This window comes from Asterias amurensis, chromosome 13 (genome assembly GCF_032118995.1).
Source record: "Asterias amurensis chromosome 13, ASM3211899v1".
Taxonomy (NCBI): Eukaryota; Metazoa; Echinodermata; class Asteroidea; order Forcipulatida; family Asteriidae; genus Asterias; species Asterias amurensis.
The window spans coordinates 15463246-15490484 of NC_092660.1; the positions used below are offsets into that span (position 1 = coordinate 15463246).

Below are 27239 nucleotides of genomic sequence, written 5' to 3' on the forward strand. Positions count from 1 at the left end.
CATGATCGTAGCCTACCAACAGGTAGCACTCTGGACCCAACTTCTCTGCACGGTAATGTTTCAGTCTCTGTTCTACGGATGCCGGCATCTGGCGGGATCTCAAGGATTGGTGTATATGGTTGCCAAGCGACAGTGACTGGACAGTCGACTAATAATATTGGCACTGTTATTATGAGCAGTACAGGTATTGAATCTGGCACTTACTATTGACTTCAAATAATATTGCACATTGCACAATAATATTTATCTCATAGTCTTAGTAATGAACAAATTTACGTATTATGCAACAATTATTTGTACTTATTCTTAACAGAAATGAATAATTTAATTTGGGTAAATTCGATCTTATTTTGTTCTAACAAATTACAAATTTGTAAAACAATATAATTTAAATGTTGTCAAATTTTCCAGTTTTGTTGTTGCTGTACCTCCATTGTCATGTAGACTGTTTTTAGAGTGAGAGAAATATCAATTCATACCTTGAGTTCTTTCAACTTTAAATAGTTTTTCTTCTTGTAGCCCATTACCAAGAGTCGTCTTAGCCTTGTTTGAGGCGAATTTTCATGAGAAAAAAAGGGGAACAACAAAATGGTTAACCAGTTCATCTACATTATTGTCTCTGTTTCTCATCAGCTCACTTTGTGCCAACTGCTATAAGCCAGACGGTAAACTTAGGGGAAGCGGTACGTCTAACAGTTACGGGCTCGCCGAATCCTCGTTGGAGAAAAGATAGCAGCGGTGTCATCTGGTCGTCCAATGACAACCTTTATTATGATATCAATGGAGCTAGTAACACAGATGCGGGAACATACGAGGTTCAGTCAGCTGGTGTTCGACTTGAAGGCAGGCAGGCGCTTATGAGGTTACTTGTCAGAGGTAAATACATCAAATTAATTAATCAGTAAGTAACAAATAGAGCCTCTGGAAGATCGTCGCACTGAGGATCACGTTCGAAAATGATAGTTTTAAAGACATTGGACACTATTGGTAATTGTCAAAGACCAGTCTTCTCACTTGGTGTATCTCAACATTATGCCTAAAATAACTAACCTGTGGAAATTGGAGCTCGATTGGTCGTCGAAGTTGCGAGATAATAATGAAAGAAAAAACACCCTTGTCACACGAAGTTGTGTGCTTTCAGATGCTTGATTTCGAGACCTCAAATTCTAAATCTGAGGTCTCGAAATCAAATACGTGGAAAAATACTTCTTTCTCGAAAACTACTCTACTTCAGAGGAAGCCGTTTCTCACATCGTGTTATACTACCAACCTCTCCCCATTACTCGTTACCAAGTAAGGTTTCATGCTAATAATTTTTTTGAATAATCACCAATAGTGTCCACTGCCTTTTAAGGCATTTTATACATTTTTTTTAAAGGAACATTACAGAATTGGTTTTGCTTACCAAAAAGTTGCTGGCAGTGTTAGCACTTTATGTAATCCACCATATACATAAACTGACAAACTTGTAGAAGTTTGAGATCAATCGACCATCTGGGTCACGAGAGAATAGTAAAAAAACTATCACAAATTTTGCATTGCATCGATGCCAAAACAAAAATGAATAAAACGCTCACTAAGCGATAAACTCCAAACGCAAAATAAGATTACTTATTTCTCATCAAATATGAAATTTCTGACAAAAATATTTCAAGGGATGTTTTCTACTATTATCATCATTAGACCGTGTAAGTTTTATGTAAATCTGTGATCTTCACGATTTCTGTTTCTTACCAATTCTGTAACGTTCCTTTAACCGTTTGATTGTTTATTATTATGCGATTCAAGTGTGGTTGTAAATTTAAAGGGACACGTTGTCTTGGAAAGGGCGAGTTGGTCTATGATAAGCGTTTGAAACCCATTTGTTATAAAATGCATATGTTGGAAAGATATTTTAAAAGTTGAATACAATGATCCACACAAACATGCCTCGAAATTGCACGGTTTTCCTTAAACGTCGTCGTGAACTAACGCGGCACGCCATTGCAACATAAAAGGAAGACCACGCAATCGAGGCATGTTTGTGTGGATCATTATTCTACTTTTAAAACATCTTTCAAACCATGTACTTCATAAACATTTTTCCTAGGCCAACTCGCCCGATCCAAGGCAACGTGTCCCTTTTACCTGTAGGCCTACACATTTAATTTTAAATGGTGGTCACGACTTGGTTCGTACATGTACCTTGCAATTGTGTTTACTCTACGCATTACAGGCAAAGTCTGCCTCGATTGACGTCACGAACAGCGCCCTCTCGGGTCGGGGTCTACTCTTAAATTTGTAAATAACATAAGAACTGATTCTTAAAAACCTTAGTTAACTGTTTATTCACATTCCACTCATCAAAACACATATATTAGTGACAAAAGCTTTATTTTGAAAAAATACCACTTCCAGGTGACTTAAATAGGCATCCCTCGAAGCAGTAGTATTAATTTAGTATATATGACACCGACAGGTCGTGAGCCCGGGGTCACAGGTTCCAATCCACCCTGGTCAATCGAACTTTGATTTAGGTTTACCGTTTCATTTTCCATTTTATTGCTTGGCATTTAACATGCTTCCTTGCTTAACAGTGTGGTAAACTTGGAGTTATCCCTGGCTATACTAATTTTTTACTCCCAGAACAGAGACAATTGCAACAGATAAAAAACAAATCTAGTTGACTCTGTTGATGGCAGAACATCGTGCGGTAGGATACCCCCTAGAAACTACGTGTGTGTCCCCCACCCCCTCCTCTCCCCAGCGGCAAGTTGCCCAAAAATGTCGTTTAATACTTATTGATCTTTCTTCACCACTAAAATTACTTTTATGCTTTATATGTCACTTTCCTTTGTGAGATTGCATCTGTGTTATACTTGGTACAACTATTTTGAAACCTATATACAGATGCAGAACAATATATTAAAGAAACGGACCTCGGGAACCTTTCATATTTGTGACTTAATTAATTGCTTTCTGCAAGTTATGAACATATACAAATATTATGTTCTAACAACATACAGGATGCCAGCAAGAAAGATGGGGTGCCTCATGCAATGAAATCTGTCCAGTTTGCCTCAATGGCGGAGTTTGTGATGATGTAGGTGGCTTGTGTATTTGCCCGCCTGGATTCAGCGGTGATATTTGTGAAATTGGTGAGTTTTCTGGAACTGTGAATAGACTACCGATATGTATATTACACATCGTTCTGTCTGACTTTAACTGCAACTAACTAGATTGAAACCTTGGCTGTTTATATTTTTTCCCGGGGAGTGGTGGAAGAGGCATAAGGGGAATAGCCCCACTTTGTATATTTGGCCCCAGCAAAATTGTTACTCGATTTCTTCTAATTCGTAATTGGAATACACAAATCTTACACGTTTCTAAAAAGTAACTCGACAGCTTCTGACTGTTTCTATAATTATAACTGATATAATACTGATATTTATAGAGTGTCGCGGCCGAGTGGTTAAGAGCATCGAACTCAAGTTCTGGTGCTAATTCACCGGAGTGTGGGTTCGAATCCCGGTCGTGACACTTGTGTCCTTGAGCAAGATACTTTACTATAATTGCTTCTCTTCACCCAGGGGTATAAATGGGTACCTGAGAGGGTAGAGGTTGATATTGTGAATGAAAAGCTTTCGGAGCGCCACGGCAGCTCGGGGCTGTATACTCCCTAAATGGGAGCTGAGAAAGATTAAAGGGATGTTTATTGGCCCTATGACCAGGGGAGTAATGTAAAGCGCATTGATACGGTTTATTGTGAAATGCGCTATATAAGAACTTATTATTATTATTATTATTATTATTATTATTATTATTATTATTATTATTATTATATAATGTTTTTGTTTATAACCACCTTCGAGGTGAAAAGATTCTCAAAATGCTGACTTTGAGTTGATCGCATGTTGTCCTTTAATTATGTGTGATTACAGTGCTTGGACCTAAGCGCTTTGGTAAAGATGGCAGTCTCTATTGTGATTCTGGTGTGTTGCCTGATACTACGTCATGTGAAGGGCTGCTGTTTTGCTTACCAGATCCATTTGGATGCATCTGTGGTGCTGGCTACAAAGGAATTGATTGTAATACAGGTACGGTAGGTGGCTTGTAATGTGCAAGTATTTTTGAATATTGCAAGTTTTTGTCATTGAGGGGGTTTTCATTGTATCTGTCCATCTGGAAATTTTGTTTCTGAACCATGACTTGAGTAACTGAAGTGATGTTTTAGACTTGTAAGTTGGATTGGGGGGTTGCCCTTGGAGAGTGATAATGTCAAAGGTCAAGGTCATAATGGTGAGTTTGCTCAACGGTTTCTGGACCATAACTCCAGTTAGAAAACCCCCCATAAATATGTGTCCATTCCACTTCGTATCCTTAACCCCAGCACCATTGCAATTATATTTCTTCGCTCTCTGAAACTTTTTTTTTTTTTTTCCTCTTTGTCCTTTGTAGTGGACTTATTATCTTTGTACTTTGTTCTCATTCTAGAATGTGATGACGGAACATTTGGAGCAAACTGTGCACAAATGTGTCACTGCAGTGGTCAAGTTTCTTGTGATAAAACAACAGGCCGTTGTCTAGGCAACTGCGCTTCAGGCTACAAGGGCATCAACTGCCAAGGTAAATTAAGATTATTACCCTGTTGTTTCTGGATTACAATGTACATGGTGTGGAGATTTTTATTGAAATAATAGTGTGACTAGAATTTCATTATGATTTGAACTTTGACTTCGAATTTGATGAATAAAAGATTAGGTTTGTCTCATTGAAAACAGGATAAACTCTTGCCTGATTACAGTCTTAGTATAAAGTCTTTAAAGCTATTGGACACTTTCGGTAAACAGTATTGTCCAAAGGCCCACACTTCGTGTATCACAACTTATATATAAAATAACAAACCTGTGAAAATTTAGGCTCAATCGATCATCGGAGTCGGGAGAAAATAACGGGAAAACCCACCCTTGTTTCCGCACGTTTCGCCATGTCATGACATGTGTTTAAAATAAATCCGTAATTCTCGATATCGAGAGTTGATACCTGTTTCTGTTAACCCTGTAAGTTATTTGTAAATCTGTGAACTTTTTTTTTTTGTCTGTTCCGAAAGTGTATTTATAATGGCTTTAAGCAGTTTTGCCAACCAACAGTGTATGTTTACATGCGTGGATGTAATTAACATACTTTCATGTGGAAATATCATTCTGAAGCTGTTTAAGTTGCAGTTTAATTTATAAGCAATTGAGGAATTTTAAGACCAGGGCTCGATATCAAAAACCAATGAAGTCCATCGTAAGACAAATTGTCAGTATCACCATAGTGATTTGCATTGTGACATCACAGTTTTTCTTAGCAACTATGATTGATTTGCAGTTACGATCAATCTGAGCCCTTTGTGAAATCGGCCCCGCCCCAATTTTATAAATCCTGTGTATGCACAAAAAGCGTGCTAACCGCAGAAACTGGTTAAATTAATTACATTAAGTTAACATCGTTGTGACTGGTGCCCCTCTTAATTTTTGTTTTGCAAAGACAATATTCAAGCAGAATTTTCAGCTTTATGAAATTGGTCCCTGAGCTCAATTTCTGTTAGAGCAGAAAGTTGATTTATTTGTTCAAAGCAGGAAATGAGTGGAATACCAGTTGCAGTATTGTAAACTTACTGGTACTCTTACTGGTAACCTATTTTTGCCCCCCAAAACCCCAAAAGCAATATGTGTCTGTGCTAAGCAATTGATTGTACAAGCTTGATTGTTGATGGCTCTAGACGAACATTTGAAAGCTAATCAAGTTCCAAGTTGGTAGAGCATAAACCTACTAGACTTTACTGCTGGTTGGTTAGGTGGGTGATCACTACATACTTCATTTGTCTCATCCAGAAAAACAAAATTGTGACCCGCTCTTTGAAAATGAGTCATATGTTGACAATTTAAAGAATCGAGTTATATGCATGGCTGGAAAGAACACACCAGCAGCAGTTATTTGGTATATATGTCTTAGCTTTGGGGTTTATCGCGTGCTGAGTTACTCCCATTTGAAATTACCCACTGTATCATTTTTTGTTAAACAAGTATATAAAGTGATGTTTTAAACTACAATTTCCAGCAAAAGGATACAAATGAGACTTGAAAAAGTATGAGCACAAAATGTTTGTACTAAATAGCTTTATTGCCAACAAATAAGTGTTCTAAAGGTTTACCATGCAAATAAAGATCTAAAAAAAGATTTATTATTATTATTTTTTGTTGTTGATATTTTCCACATTAAACCGTCCATTACACATTAATGCATTGGGCGACATCTGACTCATTTTCACAGAGTGGGTCACAGCTATAGCGTATATGCTATATGAGTATTCTGATATAAGTTTTTATGCATGGACATAAAACAGAAGAGACTATCAATTAGTTTGGTGTTTTATTCAATCGAGTGTAAATGTTTTGGATTGGCTTCATGTGTATTATTTGCAACTGTTGCAGATGCCTGTGGCGCCGGTGTTGGTGGTTTGAACTGCGCCACATCTTGTGAAGGTAAATAGTTTCTGGTTGGTCAATCATTAATTCCGTCTTTCGATTGAGACAAGGATTTTGAAGTTTTTAATCCATCACCAATTTTTTGTCTCATGGAAATTTTCTGGAAAAGTATTGCTGTATAGCGAGAAAGAGTTGCTGTAGTTTCAATGGTAAAATTAAGAGCAAATTGAGCAATGAAGTTTAAATACTGAATATTTATACATGTACAGGAGCGAGCAGGCAGGATTATACTTGGTACTAACTATAGTCACTATTCACAAATGATCAAGGACTGCCATCATTATACATGTACCTTGGAGAGCAGGTGCTTTCAGTTGTGCCTTTCTTTTGTAAAACCCATGCAAATGCATCTCCAAACTCCATCATTTGCTACCTCCGGAGAAACCAAGATTTTACCAAACTCAGAGTTCAGGAAAGCATCCTGAACTTCGCTGTGGTTTTAAAATAGTGACATTTGTTATCTATCGCTTATTCTAATCCGACATAAATTCAATGTTGGCTGGTCATAGATGGGGTGCCCTTAAGTTTGCTTAGAAATATTTAAATTGTTCTTGTACAAATTTTTGTTTTTCTTGGGGGCCTTCCATTCCAATGATCTGCTTCATTGGTACATTTTCTTAACTTCTTTTGTGTGTTGGTGATTCTTTTTTTCTTTCTACATGTTCATGTGCTTCTGATGTTGATTTTCATAATATTATGTTTTTAAGCTTGTACAAATCAACTGGCTGTGAGAATGATTTTTATTTTTAAAACCCATTCAAAAATACCTCGGACAGTTTCGCTATTCCTATTGGTGGAGAGCGCGTCACGTGGGTGTGTATAAACCTTTGTTTATGACCAATAAACAGTGTTGAAACATGGGCGTGACACGCGAGCTTACAGTTGTGCCACATCACGCGATACGCGCGACGCGCACAGCATTCCCATATAAGGAGTTGTTTACCCGAGCGGCGGAGGGCCTTACCATTTCATAGCTGGAGGGGTGTTGTGTTAAAAGAAATCATTGAACAATTATAATTTTTTCATTTATTTTACTTTTTGACCAAAAGATTGATGTTTTTTGACCGAAAAGGTATTTATGAATGGGAATCAAAGTGTGTTAAATCGGTTTTCAACTCAATGGTTTAAACCCGCCGAGGCCTGGTTCTTGATAATTTACCTCGACTTCGTCTCTAGTTGAAAACCTCTTCACTACACATTTATTCCCTTATTTAAAATCAAATCAACAAATCAAGTCAAACAAGTAAAGCTGAATTTAACTATAACCTGTTAATTTGTATTCCATTATAATTATGTATGATAGTTCCAGCAGTCGTGACTATGATTCGTGATGTAGCACAATCGATCTCCACAACTCAGATTCATCTGGCCTGGAAGTTTGTCAGCAATCTCTGTGCAGTGGAGCGTTACCAAATTGAATATGAACAGACTTATTGTCAGGGACCCACTTCGCAACGAGTTGAAGTTACAGCAGGTACGGAGTTTGTAAGACACAGCAGCTTTGTTTGCAGCTGTTGATTTGCTTCCGTAACCATGGAGTGTAAGACTATGATTTTATATAAACCTACAACTATGGCTAGTGTGCTAGCACTAGTACAGCCATTCTTAGACACATTGTGGTTAAAATGTGATTTTAGCATGACACATTTCTGAAAACAGTTCAATTCAGTTTGGCCATATCCAAATTGGCAGCTCCAGCTATACACCAATCCAGTCACGCAAGTGCTGGGCGCCGCCATGGGTGCCGCGCGCCACTGCTGCGGTGTCTTTGTGCCTAATTTTATGCACAAAGACATGATAAAATCGTTTTCCTTTTCACTTTTTATGGAAATTGAATGTCTTCCTTGATAATCTATGCAATTTCCCTGACATGGCTACATGATATAACGATGTACTACATTCTTGATAATTTTTTTTTTAATTAATCATAAAGTAAAATACTGAAATTCTGACAAAATGTAACGCATTTTAGCGACTATTATGCAGTTTATGTGTCTTTTTCCCCATACTCACCCAAGACAAGCACCGTTTTCAAGATGATTCGGTTTCTATTTAGTTGCAAATATTTGTGGTCAGTGATTTTCATTAGTATATCATGATGTCCTGGCATGGAAATTGTGTAAGTCGTTGAGGAAAACATTTATTTTCCATAAAGAGTGATAAAGAACATGATTTCCTCATTTCTTTGTGCACAAAAAACTAGGCACATGTACAGTGGCGCGCTGAATTTGTCTATAGCTATGGCTAGATCGCTGCATAAGCATGCCTTGAATTATATGACATTCTTAATAGTAATACCAGAAGCAGTAGCCATAGCTATAGCCGTAGCCACTAATGCAAATACAGCTATTACATCCCTCAAAGTTGACCACCATGGCTTAAATATATTCAGCCACAGGCATACCCAGGTCAAAATTGCAGTTGAACCCAGTTAACTGGGGTCAACTGGTTCAACTGGATAGTGACCCAACTAGTCCATTTTCCATATTAACCAACTGGTTTGGACTAGGTTTAACTGTGTTCAATTAGGTTTAAATGATAAACCAGTTGGTGTCTGTCCATTTTCCATATTAAACCAAACTGGTTTTAACTGTGTTTAACTAGTTTATCAACTGGTTTTCAACTAGTTCAAGTTAAACACAGTTTAACTAGGTTCAACTAGAATTTTGACCTGGGTATAGTCAAGGTACATGTAAGATGATGCTCTATAGCTTTTTGACACCATGACTTTGGATAAATCTACTTGCTCGAGGTCCCTGCATCTACTTCTTGCTGTAGCCATTACCAAACTTGTGAATGCCACAATGTTTTTGCTTAATCTATCATTTCAATTTTGTTGAAGTATTGAATGTTTATGAGTGTAATGGTGATAATTATATCATAAGGTTTAAAATTGAATGTTCCATGAGTTGAATGGAACATTCTATCTTTTCAAGAAATGAAAATGTTCTCGCCATTGTATGATTACAAAACTCTCAATATTCGTTTCATCCGAGTAGTTCATTTTCATTTTTGAGGAAAAGAACTGCCAGAGACAAAATGTTTAAGATTGTGTTCTTGCATCAACTATTGGGGTGTTCTATACGTTTTTGTATAACGCCTACACAAGCATGTTGTGTGCCAGTGTGTAGTAGCAAAGAATGGATAGGTTTAGTCAAGTTTAGTCAGAAGTTAAGTGAATAAAATAAAAGTTTGCAGTAGAGCATCTTCATTTGAAAAAAACTTGAAAATCGAAAGAGGCTGTTGATGTGACGATACATGGTGTCACTGATTGTAAAGTAACCTCGTGCCAGATTGGTTGTGACTGTGCTGCATACTCTAAAGAAGTTGAGATGATTTTAAGAAATTCTTATGGCCTGTTGAATGGAGGTACTAATGATTAAGAGCATTTTGATACATGTCAAATAGAACCTAATACATTGCTTGTTACTTTTTTTGTTTTTAAGGCAGTGGACACTATTGGTAATTACTCAAAATAATTATTAGCATAAAACTTTACTTGGTAATGAGTAATGGGGAGAGGTTGATGGTATAAATCATTGTGAGAAACGGCTCCCTCTGAAGTGGAGTAGTTTTCGAGAAAGAAGTAATTTTCCACGAATTTGATTTCGAGACCTCAAGTTAAGAACTTGAGGTCTCGAAATCAAGCATATGAAAGCACACAACTTCGTGTGACAAGGGTGGTTTTTTCTTTCATTATTATCTCCCAACTTCGACGACCGATCAAGCTCAAACTTTCACAGGTTTGTTATTGTATGCATATGTTGAGATACACCAACTGTGAAGGCTAGTCTTTGACAATTACCAATAGTGTCCACTGCCTTTAAATTCATTTTACAGATTTATACGCAGATAGTTTAGTAATATCGAGCGGCCTACAGCCATTCTCTAGTTACACTGTGTACATCAAGGCTTGGAATGAGATTGGTGCTGGACCAGAAACCTCTATCTCAGTTACTACAGGGGAGAGTGGTGAGTCTTAGACAACGCTTTACTGTATAAGGACAAGCACCAGGAAGAAAAAGTGTGCTAATATGCCTTCTATCTGAGCTTACCATTCAGTCCCTTTCCTGTCCTGTCAAGTAAATTACTAACTGACCTAACCGTTCAGGTTGGTAGCATACATGTGTTTTACCGTGTTTGGTCGAGTGAGAAGTAAAAGAAGAAATTATAAAGGGTTAAAGGTACGTATTGAATAAACCTTCAGCCCTAGTTGGTGACTTTAGTTGACAGGGCGATATACCCTCGTTTGAGCTCTGATAAATAAGCACTTAAACCTGACCACAAAATGCTGCAGTATTTTTCATGTTCAACCCCTATACCTTAGCTTACCATAAGTGGAAAGAGAACGATCGGATCTTTCCATTAATTTTAAAACAAAATAGGGTATTATACATTCTCTTCAAAATTGGATTGGAAAGATCAGAACACCAAACACCTATGTACAAAATGGGGTTTTTAAAACAAACTTAACACAAGCTTTCTGGTGTGTTAGAATTTGTACTTCATGCTTGAGTGGGTCCAAAAATGCGGGCACCAGTGGTTGTTTTTGTCAAAAGAATGTAAGGCTGAAAAGTGTGCTGCTTGGAGCATGGAGGAAGGAATAGAAGGAGCTCGAACGACCCGCAAAATCGCAGAGTAACAAAAGAATACCCTGACAATGCCCCCGTCTAACCAGTGGAAAAAGATAGGAGACCTCCAGCTGGACGGCCAATTAACGAGCAGGATTATATTTCTTTGTACAGAACGTGCGGTACCGCCGCTCTGCACCGTTGCCTTCATGTAAAGTTGAATAATTTGAGACAAGAATTGTGAATATACACGTTTTCATTTACCGTTTGTGGTGTTTCACTGAAACATCATGGCATATTTTTTCATTTTTTTTTACTTTCCGGTCACTAGCGGTGGTTCAAAATTTGGGTATTAGCACACGAGGGTGGTTGGTATTCAATTGTGTTTTTCGATTTGGTGAGCACAAGTGTACACAATTTTTATCAGGTCTCAAAAAAGTTGTTTGTCTGTATAATATCCATACGACATACGACACCATGGTTGAGTGAAGAACCAAGTGCGCATGCGCAAACTCACATACGCCAGTTCGCCCATTGTCTGTATAAGGTATGTCGGTGATTACGAGGTGTTGTTAAACGACCGCGGTACCGCAGGTTCGACTTTTGAAGTCCCTTCGTTCGAGCTCCTTCTATTCCTTCCTCCATGCTTGGAGTGACTTAATTTTCTTCTATGCTCATTGACATTACTGATTAAGGTGTTTTGTGTGTGACTCTGATGACCTTTTGAGCCTTAATTTCCACAGAATGTTTTATGTTCATGTACATTTGGGTCACGTAAAGTGCAGCTGTAACTGGTCTTTGACAAAATTACCTATTTATTGCTTCCAACCCGAGCAAACAGAACCAATTGTCTTAAATGCGTCTTTAGTGATATTTGCAATTGATGGACAATTCCATGTTTATCATTTTGTCTTGCAGTTCCTACTGGAGAGCCTGAGAATGTCATTTTGTCTACTGGTCAAACCAACAGTCTATCTTTTACTTGGGACCCAATACCTTGTGGGTTTCAACATGGATCCATCGTTTATCAGTACAAACTACAACAGAAGGACGTGAACAGTAGCCGGGAGGGACAGGTAGCGTCAGAAGCTGTGACAGTGGCTAGTGGGCTGCTCCCATGCACAGACTACATATTTCAAGTTGCTGGTGTAACAAGCGCTGGGCAGGGACCTTATAGCTTTGCTTTAGAAGCTAGGACTACAGAACAAGGTAAGGGTACTGTTTTAAACATAGCAGGGTACTGTGTTAAACATAAATTGAATTAATTTTGTTTAATGCAAGTTTGCCCTAAACAAGGCTTAAATGTCACTACAATTTGTCCCATTTGTGTGGACAGAACCAGCTGTCAGTTAGAGTTGTACAGTTTTGTGGTCTCCCTTGGCACAGCCCGACTTCATGCCGTGCACAACCCTCGGTAATTTACGTAGTCTAACCATACTCTCAAAAGAAACCTCTCTTGTAGTAGAATACTGGATTTATCAAACAGAAAATGTAATTAGATCATTGTCACAACATTCAACTTTAAAGGGGCGTCGTTTTTAGTTAATGAGAAAACAGCCGATTATGATCCATCTGTACGAGTCTTCCCATGTCTTTACTGCATAGCTTTGTTTTTCTATACCTATCTCAGGTCAAGTTATCACATGTTAACACTGGTAGCGCAATCAGTCTATAAGGGAAAGACTGTTTGATACTAGATGTAAGCTGGTGATTCAAGGCCTATATGTACACTGATATTTAATTGCATGTCATTATTCCATTTGCATACAGCTCCTAATCCAGTAGAAGGCTTAAATCTGAGGTCATCAGCCAATGGAATCCAAGTATCATGGCCAGCCTCTACTGGGACTGCCATCAATCCCTGCACTGCAAGCTCTTACATTGTGACCTATGAACTTCTGAACTCTGATCAATGCGACCCTAAGGAGAATCCTTTCACAGTGAATGTTGGCCAAGTTGATACCACTTCAACAAGCATCAGTGGACTTGAACCATACTCTTCCTACAGAGTGAATGTGAAAGCAACTAACACAGGTGGTGACAGCTCAAATGTTGGTGATACAGTGATAACTGCTGAGATGGGTAAGTAAATGGGCAACATGAAAAATGTGAATATAGATCATTCTTGAAAACTATCACATTATAGAGTATACTATAATAAGGGAATAAAAGTGTAGCGACGAGTTCTTAAACGGCCGTTTAAAACCGGCAGGGTCATTGCCGTGTGATAAAGGCCCGAGCCAACAAAATACAAATATAGACACTTCGACAATTGAAAATTCGAGGTTTAAATTTTTTTTTTTTTCAAAAAATTTATGAAGATGTTTGATGCGCAGGGGTTGTGTGTACGTCCGCGTGCTTTTAAATAGATTACGCGCGCGCGCTTACATATATTACGCGCTGTATAACTATGAATTGCGTTCCGCGTGATAATCTTGCGCGCGTGCGCCCGACATGCGGAAGCCAGCCGGTCTTAAACAGCTTCAGCTGTGTCTTTATCAACCGTTTAAACACCCCCACGTGACGCGCTCTCCACCAATAGGAGTAGAGAAACTGTCTGGGGTGTTTATGAATATGCAATACTAGCCCAGACCTGTATGCTTCGGTTTTTGAAAGGGCAGGGGCATCATGGCATTTTCTTCTTGGTAAAGGGCACCCTATGATGAATTTGCAAATATGTACTGGAGCATTTCAAGGGCACCAAGGCAATGACCAGGAGGCATGGAGGCAATCGCCTTGACTGCCTACGTGAAGTATCAGGCCTGTTAAGCCTAATGCTTCAAGTAATGATATTGTGTGTAGACTTTGTTTGACTTATCATAAAACGTTCTCTCAAATTGTTTTGAAAGGTGGTCACTTTACCATGTCAACCAATATATTAAGCAGCTGATGAAGACAAAGCTGGACATGCTTAAAACCAATTGACTATTAAAGCGTGTTCAGCGTTCATAGCCATTTTTCGTGTTGGCTTCGAGCTTAAGCCAGCTGAAAACAAAACACAACCAATATGCAATTCTCAATTAGAATTGCGCATTAGGCACAACCCTTGAGTGTCACGTGCAACTTTTACCTTCGGGGAAAACAGCCCGAGAACAGGAATTTGAAACATTTCACAAAAAGTTCAATTACAGTTTAAAAAATAGGATTTATGAATTGAATGGGAACAGAGGATTATTGACTCAGTCTTAAAGGCAGTGGACACTTTTGGTACTAACTCAAATACTTATTAGCATAAAACCTTACTTGGTAACTAGTAATGGGGAGAGGATGATAGCATAAAACATTGTGAGAAACGGCTCCCTCTGAAGTGACATAGTTTTCAAGAAAGAAGTAATTTTCCACGAATTTTATTTCGAGACCTCGGATTTAGAATTTGAGGTCTCGAAATTAAGCGTTTGATGAAAGCACACAACTTCGTGTGACTAGGGTGTTTTTATCTTTCATAGTTATCTCTCATCTTCGACGACCAATTGAGCTGAAATTTTTCACAGGTTTATGCATATGTTGAGATACACCAAGTGAGAAGACTGGTCTTTGACAATTACCAATAGTGTCCAGTGTCTTTAAAGAACAGTTTACAATCTTGATCGTGGCCCTGCGATACCACATGGCAATTGCCTCGACTCTTTTATTTCCTCAGGGATTATTTTTTCTTCTTCTTCTAGCGCCTAGTGGCCCTCCAAGAGACATCCAATTAACTCTTATTTCCAACACAACCCTCTCGTCCTCCTGGGATCAACCAGAATGTGGTAGTCGTCATGGTGTTATAACTCAGTACAGTTACACTCTAACCAGCACTGATGATGGGGCGGTGATAAGGCGTAACACTACCATCGATACATCACTGGAATTGACTGATCTTATACCATTCACACAATACACGCTGTCAGTGGCTGCAATGACTTCCTTTGGGTCAGGACCAGTCGCTGTGATAACGAATCTTACTAATGAAGGAAGTGAGTATTCGTTGTTTTTCTTATTTCATAGTTTTCAAATATCTTACCAGTTGATTGTATGGAAGACGATCCTCCTCGCAAACTTCGGTCTTACAATTCCAGCCTTCTTATTGAGCCCATACCCAATCATTCATGGGGAGACCGATCCTTCTCACATGCTGCCCCACACCTATGGAACAAGTTGCCTGCACTAGTAAAATTAAAAATCATCTTTTTCTTTAACCCAATTAAAAAAAAACCTTAAAACTCATCTTTTCAAACAGGTATTTGAGTACATGGTTTGTTTGTTACTTTAAACTTCAATGTTTTCTTAGGTATTTTGTATTTCTATACCACATGTTCTACATTTTTGTTCTCAGCTTTTAGGCTTTTGTTTTAATTTTGGTTATATGTACATTATTAAGACAACCTGTGATCTCATTTTGGTACAAGTCCAGATGATGGGGATCAGTTAAAGGGAAACTTTTATCCTTTTCTTAAATGTGACATCCCGTTGCAAATCAGTGGTATTCTTATCTGAGCGGTTAAGAGGACCGAACTCAAGCTCTGGTGTTTTTGTTCAGCAGAGTGTGGGTTCGAATCCCGGTCGTGACACTTGTGTCCCTGAGCAAGACACTTTACTATAACTGCTTCTCTCCACTTAGGGGTAAATGGGTACCTGTGAGGGCAGAGATGGTTTTTGTGATTAACTTATTAGCCAATTAGCACATATTTTTTGCACAGGCTGTATACTCCTCAGGGAGCTGAAATGGTTTAAGGAATGAAATAAGGCCCAGAGACCGGGGGTTATGAAGTTGAAAGCACTTTTTGAAGCCCTTCGAGTGTGAAAAGCGCTTGTTATTATTATTATTATTATTATAATATATTTCAAGCTTTAAATCCTAATAGATCGACCACTAATTGTATCCAATTCTTCCACACAGTACCACCGTCTCCAGACAACATTTATTTCCCATCGACATTCAGTGATCATATAACCGTTGGGTGGACCCACCCTAGTCCTCCTCATGGTATCATCTTGAGCTATGAGATCCGCTACTGGAAGACAGAGTCTGAGACCTCATCATCGGCTGAGACATTGAGAATCACAGATAATCTACAAGACGATCATCAAACTAAGGACATTACAAACCTGGAGAGTAATATGGGATACTCATTCCAGGTACTAAAAGTGATATGTATATGAATTTCTAGCGCAAGTTGATTGGGGTATAAAGTGTCAGGGTCGAGTGGTGGAAGTGTCGTGGCAGAGTGGTTAAGAGCACCAAATTCAAACTCTGGTGTTTCTGATCAGCAGAGTGTGGGTTCAAATCCCCAGCTGTAACACTTGTGTCCTTAAGCAAGACACTTAACCATCTTTCTGAAAGTTTGTATATACTCAGCGCCTTTAGTACCTTGTTTGGTAGATACGTTCAATATATAAGACTTTGATATTATTATTAATATTATTATATTATAAAACATATTTCGTTACTTTTTATCCGAAGCTTGCAATCAGCATTAGGTGTGATGAAATCAAGTTAACACCCAGGTCAAAATTCCAGTTGAACCTAGTTAAACTGGGTTTAACTGGAACTAGTAGAAAACCAGTTGATAAACTAGTTAAACACAGTTAAAACCAGTTGGTTTAATATGGAAAATGGACAGGAACCAACTGGTTTATAATTTCAACCTAGTTGAACACAGTTAAACCTAGTCCAAACCAGTTGGTTAATATGAAAAATGGACGAGTTTGGTCACGAATTTTGACCTGGGCAGGGTGTGCATAGCGTCGATACGATTGAAAGTATAAATATCCGCACACCCAAGCTTGTATACGCCTGTAACCGTGGACCTCCTATTGTCCCTTTTTTGTTTTTACTTGTACTTTTTTTCAACAGCTCCCATTGGTTTTGTACACGTTTTCCAACTGTGGACCTTTCCCGAACCGTGGACTCTATTGTCCTCTTTTGTTCTAGGTATCCGGTTTGAATGTGTATACCTACTATTGTACACACAGTTTACCTGCTATAATTACTCAATCAAAATGGTCATGATGGGAACACTTCTCTTGAAACGACACAGCTTATGAGAAATATGTGAAAGTATTAGATTTAATCAAAAGAATTCAAAAGCTTGAGTTCAACATTAATGGGTTTTCCAACAAATTTCACAAGTCTTGATGACGGATTTAGCTTAAACTTTTACAAATGTGTTGTTTCGCATTTGTGTGCATATGTTGGGTCACACACAGTGCAGACACTGGTCTTTGAAAATTACCAAAATTTTGTCATTGTGCTTTAATATTTAATTGGTGTCTGTCTTATTCCCAACTGTTTGTTGTTGGATGTTACAAATGTTTGTGTACGGAAAGAGAGAGAGAACGATTTAGATATGAATTAACAGTTTTGACGAATTGTTGTCAAGTTCCTTAATGTTAAAAATTACTTTGTTTCTGTTCCAGGTACGTGCTGAGACAAGTGTTGGATTTGGTGCATGGAGTAATATTGAAACGGCTGAAACTGTGCCAGGAAGTAAGACTAGTAAACTGTTATGAAATACACACCTTGTTGGATTCATTACTGGTGAAAAGACCAATTAGTTTGGATAAAGCCCTTTGGATTTGTGTTGATTAAAACCTGTAATTCCTGCATTTGTTTAGGGTTTCGTTAAAATTAATAGCATCTTGTACCTTATACAATTTGTTTGTAACGCAGGTGTCACACTTTTTTTTAATAATAATTGGATGATCCACCTTTGACTTATAAAAACTCATATCTCCTTAACGAAACCTCAAAAAGTCATAATAATTGTGCCATCTTGTAGCTTACGGCAAATGAAATATTTGTTTTAAAAACATGACCATATGTTGACCTTTCCTTCCTGTCCAACCAGGAAGTCAAATTGAATCATATTTTAGTAAACAAGTTTCCCTTTCTCAAAAAGTGTTTTACTCCAGAGACAACGTTTCTCACAATGTTTGATACTATAACTAGCTCTTCTTTGCTTTTTATTAAAGTAAGTCTTGATGCTAATATATATCTTTAGTTATTACCAAAAGTGTCCAGGGGCCGATTTCAGAAGGCAATAAAATTCATCGCAAGACAAATTTTTAGTATCACAATAGTGACTTGTATTGTGACATCACACTTTACTAAGCAACTTTGATTGATTTGCAGTTATGATCAATCTTAGATCTTTGTGGAATCGGCCCCAGAGCCTTTAATTAAAGTCTGTTGATTCTTTGATTGTAGCGCCAAGCAAGCCACAATTGCTGATGGTTTCAAGTGTAACAGAGACGAGCATCAGCTTGAGTTGGAGTCACCCAATGCAGCCCAATGGAAACATGCTTGTATATAAGGTATGTCATATGTGTTTCAATGATACCTGTAAGCAATATGTTTTATGCTTAGCATGTTTGATTGGTAGGCTTACCTGATGTGTGACATTGGGACCGTGCTCAATGCTTTTGGAAGCTTTCTTCAATTTCTTTTTTTTTTTTACAGATTGAACATCGTGTGGTATCCAAACCGTATGACAGCAGTTTCACCTTCGATCAAGCTGGTCTATTTGAAACACAAGATGTATCTGACATATCAGATCTGAGTGGTACAGTAATGAACTTAGAGCCATCTACGGAGTATGAGCTGCAGGTATATGGTATTAATGAGGCTGATATCACAGGAGATAAAGCAAATATCCTGCATTTCACGGCATTTGCAACAGGTATGACATTTTAACAAAAATTTGCATTGGAGATAAAGACTATTCAATTTGGTTTTACCCATATATTATAAAAATATAGCGCTTCTGCGTGCGATATCCAACGAGGCCGAAGGAAAAAAGGGTAATTGAGGAAGAAAGGGTGTTTGAGTCGAAAGTTGAACTTCCTGGCGTCGAAAATTAAATATAATAGACATTTTCCTTTTTCATATTACATTAATGTATTACTATAACTAAGGGTGTTTGTCAGTTCATATTTTTAGGTTGGTGCACACTAAGTGTTGCCTTGGCAAATTGAACCTTGGAGTTAGTTCGTGGTGAACTGCACTTTCTGTGCAAAGTGGCAATGCCTAATCATCGCAATTAAACAAGTATTTTTTTTTAGTTCTCAAAAACTATAGTCTACACAGCAAACTAATCATAAAAATCATCAGCACTCAAAAATCATAATCAAATTTAATCTCATTGTTCACTGACACTGGGGCACTTGATTGTTAAGCCCTCACCCATAAAGATTCATCCAAAAAGTTCTTATCACTAACTTTGTTGAAAGAAAAAAAACCTGAATCGCTGAAAAACTATCTTACTTTCTGCTTTTTGCTATAGATCTGCCTCCTCCTGAGACACCAAGTATTATTGCAGATGAATCTACAAAAACCTCCATTGCCATCCGACTGGTCGCTACAGCAACCTCCAAGTATATCACGTAAGCAATCTTCTGCATTGTTCTCCTCCTCCTCCTCCTCCTCCTCCTCCTCCTCCTCCTCCTCCTCCTCCTCCTCCTCCTCCTCCTCCTCCTCCTCCTCCTCCTCCTCCTCCTCCTCCTCCTCCTCCTCCTCCTCCTCCTCCTCCTCCTCCTCCTCCTCCTCCTCCTCCTTCTCCTTCTCCTTCTCCTTCTCCTTCTCCTTCTCCTTCTCCTTCTCCTTCTCCTTCTTCTTCTTCTTATTATTATTATTATTATTATTATTATTATTATTTTTATTATTATTATTTTTATTACTACTACTACTACTACTACTGCTGCTGCTGCTGCTGCTGCTGCTGCTGCTGCTGCTGCTGCTGCTGCTGCTGCTGCTGCTGCTGTTGTTATTATTATATATTATCAAATGTAGCAGCCAAAAGGCTAAATTGTGTTTAGGTTTACAATATCAAAATACATTCAAGCATCAAAAACTAGCAAATATACAATAAGAGATTATAAACATATGATACAATGTAAATAAAAGACCAATGGGTAAATTGCCGCAATTCTGCTTCGAGAGACTACATTTCGGAGGATTTGTTCTTGTCATTGACATGTCACTGTACGTTCAATTGCCATAACTTATCTGCATATTTCAGCCTATCTTCATAAGCGTGTCTTTCAACAATTTGGTTGATTTCATTCAGAAATGTTTTCTTTGAAAAACTATGTTTAAAGGATTTGGGTACTTTTTGTAACACAAAACACAACGTCTACAGATTTACATTAAACTTACACCGTTTGAAGATAATGATAAGTAGAAAGCGCACCTATTAGTTGCTGAGGTGCTTCCGTTTTTGAGAAATATGTAAAACAATGTAATGAAAATACGTTTTTACCATTTTGCTTATTACCAAGTAAGGTTTTATGCTAACAATAATTTTGAGTAATTACCAATAGTGTCCAGTGCCTTTCTAAGCAGATTCATGAAATTGGGATTTTATGTGTGAACAAATCACATCACAACTGTCTTTCAATTTATTTAAATTCAAGTGCATACCAAATTGGAGTACAGATGACCAGTACTGTGTCAAGGAGATCTGCTCCTGCTTTTGGACACTACAGGGACAATCCATCTGCCTACATTGCAGCTGAGTTGGATGATGGTCTGCCAGAAACATTTGTTGTTGGTGACAACAAGGAATATGGCAGTTACTGGAACCCACCCCTGCAAGAGGGCGCTGCGTACAAGATCTACGTCGGTGCTGTCAGCAGAATTAATGAAACGGTAAGAGCCTGAAATAATCGTAAATAACAGAAACCTCTTTGGGTTTTGATTATTATAGGAGTTGCCTGTCGACCCAATGGACGATGCACGTCTCGCTCATAATATGCATATTAACTTCTGGGAGCATGTTGGTCCCAACAATGGTAGTAGGTTCTACGTAAGAGTGATTCTGTTCCTTCAAATGCATTATTTAAAACAGTTTATGACAATAATTATGATTTCATAATGTGTGGAAAAGAAATGAAAAGAAAAGTTTAAACATGAAAAACATGCAAGTTACATTATTTTGTAAATATTATTGAGTTTAAAACAAAAAGCTTTTATTTCATGATATAGCTTTTGTTTTCTGGAATTTTCAGTCAATACATCTTTAGTCATTTACCAATATACTCTTGAAATGCGTGATCCCACACTTGAAAATTAAAGATAAAAAAGTCGCCCAAGTAAATGTTTATACTATTTGGCACTTGATTATACATGGTAGAAAAATAAATAAAGCATACTGTTTTCTTTTTCAGGAAGCCAATGTAGTGTGGAGTGATGATCCATTGACTGCGGAAGGTAGGATCATTTTGGAATAATTTATCGATATGAGGACTACATGGGGCCCTGTTGATTCCACAGAAAAAACAGTTAGATTTGATAGTAAAGACATTTACAAAGTTAAAATAACTGTATAAATAACTTTTTTGTTTCTAGTCAAAGCAAACAAAGAAACTACTCCAATGCAAATCTTAGAGAAATAAGTCCATTATTCAACAATGGTCATTGTTTTCTAAAACAACCCTCTTGTAGGTAAGCCCAAAGTACATCTTGCCTATAGTAATTGTAATGCGATTACCTGTGATATTAACAAATTAATTGAATCGGTGATCAAACAAAGCGTACACAAAAAATAATTTTGTAAAACAAATCACTAATAAGTAGTGTGACTAATCCATTTCATGAGGCAAACCTGATTGAAATGAAACGGTCAATTATTTGAAACGCCATACATAATGTTTCTTTTCTGTAGCAAAATTACCGTCAACTACACCGAGCACTCTGATTATTGTTATATGTGTGGTCATTGCTGCTATTGTGATCGTAGTTGGTGTAATCTGTTACACCCGAAGACGTCGTAAACGAAGAAGAAAAAATCCTCTGCAGCATCCAAGGATTAATGCTGGCCATGAGCTTGTGAGTGACCTTTTCCGTTAGCAACTACATATGTCACTTTGTCGCCTCGAAATGTTATTTTGTTTCCTCAAAAAGGCTTCTTTAGAAGGAATAGCCTTGCTCAAGGCAGTCGCATTATTCGCTCCGAAAAGGCGCAGCTGTAACCCCACCCGCCGTATACCCTGTGCATGGTGTGTGCGATCACACCGAATGACCAACCCGTATACACACTGTCACATCGCACGAATACTGTTCACACAAGTCATCGCACTCGTACACCACTAACCGCATGCGGAGGCCGTCAGGCCGACAGCCTTGTCGGATCTGTATCTTCCCGTTTTAATGTGTTGTATTGAAAAAATTCCAATAGTGGACGAAATTGGGGGGGCTCGAGGATTATGCTAGTATGCAGCTCATGAATATGTATATCGTTCGTCAGACCTATCAGACAACACAGGATGTGAGGCAAATGAATTATTCATTTTGACGTCCAATCACGCACTTCCCTTATCACGACCTTTGGACCCTATCATGCGTCCGTGGTGGTGGTGTGTGAGGTAAACATGTCTCGTCTTTCGCGGGCATTATGGTAATAAGCTGACCGTGGGAACTCTTCGCTTATTATAGTAATGAGGTCAGTGGCTTCAACACAGATCCTACAAGGCTGTCGGCCTGACGGCCTCCGCATACGGATAGTGTACGGGGGCATCGTGTCGTGCGATGTTACGCACAGTGAATACGGGTGGGTTTTACGCACAGTGAATACGGGTGGGGTTTTATACAGCGGCGGTCTTTTTTCGGAGTGAATAATTCGACTGCCTTGAGCAAGGCTATAGAAGGAACGAAATCATTCTTTGAGGGAACAACAAATCGTTTCGAGGAATGACATAATTTTTCATTGAACAAATCAGCATTTCGACAGATTATATCATCCAGGGAGCACGACATAAGATGTTGATTAAAACAACAGTTTGTTGAGGGTTTGAAAACATTCTTATTTGAGGTAACGAAATGATGTTTCGAGGGAACAAATTGATTTTTGTAATTTTATAGCACAGTGTTCATTCCACGAGTCTCTTTTAGAAGCCCCGTACCTAATCGATTAGTTATTGGTTGGTTAACATTAAAGCTAAAATACCATTTCTGACTCAAACAATTCCTTTATGTACCAATATTAACTAGGTATTCCATAACAATTTACTGATGTATGTCTTATAATACTCCACATTAGGTTTCTTATGAGAATGCCGTACCACGAGAGGAGAAACCAACCAGCGCACCAATCCCAAAAGAAGTTTCACTGGTACAAGAGTCGGTTTATGAACCTGTGGGCCCCGGTTCATCTGCACGAAGGGATGCTCTCCCAGCACCACCACCATCACCAGCACCAGCACCAGCACCAGCACCAGAATCACAACCCACGTACGAAGATGTTGGTTTGCCTACGTGGGCTAATCCATGGAGTGTCATGTGGGATGATTTGATAGTAGGAATCAAAGTACTTGGGAACGGGCAGTTTGGTGAAGTGCACTACGGCAGCGTAATGTTTAAAGGGGTTTTGTGCAAGGCTGCGATCAAAACGCTCAAAGGTATGTAATCGTTTTCGTTTTTCAGGTTGACAGGCGTCTGTTCCCAATAAACCTCAATTAAAGCCACTTTATCAAGATCATGACAAAGAATTTATTTTGTCAGGCTCTAAAACGTTTGCATTGGTCTGCGTACACATTGGTGGCATTCAAACAGGTAACTTGTTTAAAATACTAACACATATACTGCAGCTTTACCACCAAATGAAATGAGTGAAATGTCATCATCATGCAAACTGATGCTTTTTTTTACTATTTGTGATAAAGCTATCACTCGGAAATCGTTTAATTTATTTCAGAAAATGCCACTCACATCGACAGAGAAAATTTCTTAGAAGAACTGAAAACTATGACTCTTCATGGAAGTCATCCAAATCTCGTCAAGATTATGGGTGCTTGTCAACATGAAGGTAAACAACTCATCTTTAAGTAATGTATTTATTTTATTATTACTATTTATTTATTATTTCTCCACATTTGATTTGAAATGAAAGTTTCCAGAGAACTATAGTTCTGAACATTAAGATTAAGGTTACTTCAGAAAGGCTTTTAGTCGTTGTATTTGGTTAAATTTAATGGAGTTTTATGTTGTTAACCAAATGACACCATTTTCTTAAACTTTCATCTTAATTTGATGTCAAGGTATATTGTACGTAGCTATGGAGTACTTATCCAACGGTGACCTCCGATGCTTCTTGAGGAAGGCTCGATCCATGGAGGATGATGGTCAAGCATCGCTGTCTCCTCAGAAGCTGCTCCAGTTTGCTTTGGATGTGGCTAAAGGAATGCAACACCTCGCTGCGTACGGGGCAAGTCATTGTCAGTTTTTGCAAGAGAAGAAAGGGCCCATTGTTACTTTTTAATTATATCACCACCAAAACCAGAACAATTTAAACAGAATGGGAAGCCTCGCAGAACAAGCCAGGTTTTCTTATTCAAATAATACACAGCCGATCGTAAGGGTCAGACTACTGCTGTAATAGTCTTATATTTAACTTTAAAGGGAGGATCCTGTATGTTTTGGCTCCTTATTTGTAACCCAACAACTTGCCACAAGTATCCCCCCCCAAAAAAAAAAAAAAAAAAAAAACACCCACATTATTTCATAGACTACGTCGTTTACATAACTGGAGAGAATAAAGAGCACTTTGAAGTGTTTTACTTCATGTTGTTCCTTCTTTCATAATGTGAGACTTTGGAACACTAGGTGGCAGCAGACTTACCAGGTACATTTCCATTGTTTCCTGGTAAGTCTGCTGCCACCAAGCGTCCCAAAAGTCTCCTATTGGAATTAACTAATTTATTACCCAAAAGTAAGAAACAATCGTTAACTGTTTCACTTCAAACATATTATGATATTCACATTTTGTTATACAGGTGATACATCGTGATTTGGCTGCAAGGAACATTCTGCTTGATGATAATCTGGTTGCCAAGGTTTCTGACTTCGGTTTGTCACGTGGAGAAGACGTTTACGTACAGACTTCCAAGGTAACTTATTTCTTATAAGCTTTTAACACTGAAACCAAGCCAACCCTAAAACCTAACACACACAGCAAAGTTCAGTATTTTCTTGGTCCGAGCACAATAATTAAAAAGTCGAAACGACATATTTATGTCTCTTCTGTGAGCCAATACTATTCACACATATAGCTATTTGTTTACGGTGTAACAGCGAGCTTTATTAATTCACTCGTATTAAAGCAAACACATATGTAGCCACACCTCTGGTCACCACACTAAACAGATCTGTGTAAAGTTTTCCCAACATTTTGTTTCTTTAATTGTCATTGTAGACTCGTGTCCCTACTCGCTGGCTGTCTCTGGAATCACTGACCCACCAAACGTACACCTCGAAGAGTGATGTGTAAGTGAACTTTAAAAACACAATTAAAAAAAAAAAACACTTTGGTTTCATGCAAACAGAATAAAGCCAAATTATCACTTTGTATTGTGATTGATCATAATTTTAGTGAACAAGTTTACAGATCCAAGTTAATGAAATAATTAACTTGTGCATGTATTTTTCACACATCAGGTGGTCCTTTGGAATCCTGCTCTGGGAAATTGCCACACTTGGTAAGACATTTGTTTCAGTGCTTTTAACAAAATGCAGAAAATATAAAGAAACAAATCAAATACAGTTTTACATCATTGTGATTATTGTTCGTATACAGGCGGGACACCGTACCCTGGTATCAAGACTCCATTCCTGACATCAAGGCTGGAGAATGGATACCGTATGCCCAAACCAGACAACTCCGATGACAAAATGTAAGACAGTTTGATATAAAAGTGTTCTGTAATATGCATCTAATTATACTTCTTTCAATAATCAAAGTTCATTCAAACCAGCACGTGCTTATATGCCAGCATAAAACATTAATATCTCATGATCAATATAATTTCCTCATCTATATAATGCATTTATATGACAAATTGAGTAAGAACACTGAAATACCATGAACAATACCACCTGGGCCCAATTTCATAAAGCCTGTAAGCGCTAAAAATGCTTAGCATGAAATGCCTTCTTTGATAAAAAAGGATTACCAACCAAATTTCCATTTGTTGCATGTTGCATGATACTAGTATTCAGTCAGTTGTTGTTTGCTTATCCTGTGGCAATTTGGTTGATAATCCTGTTTTTAATCAAGGAAGAAATTTCATGCTAAGCAAATTTTCATGCTTACTGGCTTTATGAAATTGGCCCCTGATAACATGTTGAAAATCGTTTAAAATGGTCTTATATGCATTAAGTTTCATTGCTATGTAAGAACATTACTCCAAAATCACCAATCATGAAACCACGGGTAAGATGTGTTTGACCTGCCACATTCCATTGAGGCAATAACTTGATAACACGATTTGTATTATTTTGCATTCATAAAACAGTCACAATAATTATGCTAACGGGTGTTAAATTATGCTTGTTGGTTAATCTGCTTAACAGTTATGAGCTGATGCTCCAGTGCTGGCAGGAGGATCCAAATAGTCGACCATCCTTCAAGAAACTTGTTTCTGACCTTGAAACAATGGACGACAGCAAGGAAGATCAGGTATGTTCATTTGATTGATTCTATTATGATTTGCAAATTAAACTTATTTCTGGAGCAAGCTTATCGCTGTGTTAAAAAATGTGAACAACTTCGTAATTATTTTCCGTAAGGTACCATATTGAAAATGTTAAATTGAAAATGTTTCTAACATTACAAAACCCAATACATGATTCAGTTGCCCTTGTTTTGTGACATAGATTTTGCCTACAAAAACAATCAAACTATTTATAAAATAATATAATATTTCAGAAGTTTGAATTTTTGAGTTTTTCCTAAAAACCAAACTCGCATCTGATCATGTCTTTACAACGGTAGGACCAGCGAACATGGGCAAGAAGTCTTAACAAATAAACGTATTTCAATGTTGCGTCTAAGCTTGTTGAACAAGATTATGTGTTTCGTGTGCTTTATTTCTAGAGACTTTTAAGTTGTTGTTTGTTTTTTAACAGATCTACATGCGATTGTTACCGAGCTCGGAAAAGTATTTGTATGTGAACATCCACCCAGAACTTGACGACAACTAAAGTGTCCTTTCGTGTCATAAAGGGCAACTACTTGGTACAAGTCAAACCAATAGGTTGTTTCATTCAATTACGGAGATTTGGAAGCTGAAAAAAATAAATAAAATACCATACAATTATTCATTGTAACGCTTTAAAGGAACACGTTGCCTTGGATCGGTCGAGTTGGTCTTTGAAAAGCGTTTGTAACCGTTTTTTATAAAA

At 37.9% G+C, this 27239-nt stretch overlaps 1 protein-coding gene across 1 annotated transcript; it reads left to right on the forward strand.

The window, feature by feature from the left end:
- Window positions 1-27239, forward strand: LOC139945892 (uncharacterized). The gene is made up of 28 exons (XM_071943398.1): window positions 1-184; window positions 634-876; window positions 3006-3137; window positions 3921-4076; window positions 4474-4605; window positions 6459-6509; window positions 7816-7986; window positions 10353-10484; window positions 12002-12292; window positions 12854-13165; window positions 14749-15039; window positions 15963-16201; window positions 17483-17552; window positions 18273-18379; window positions 18525-18744; window positions 19348-19447; window positions 20477-20711; window positions 21230-21272; window positions 21727-21890; window positions 23101-23458; window positions 23755-23865; window positions 24098-24264; window positions 24833-24946; window positions 25252-25322; window positions 25494-25534; window positions 25633-25729; window positions 26409-26514; window positions 26964-27239. Exons 1-28 carry the CDS (start codon window positions 79-81, stop codon window positions 27036-27038), a joined length of 4335 nt encoding a protein of 1444 aa, XP_071799499.1. The 5' UTR covers window positions 1-78; the 3' UTR covers window positions 27039-27239.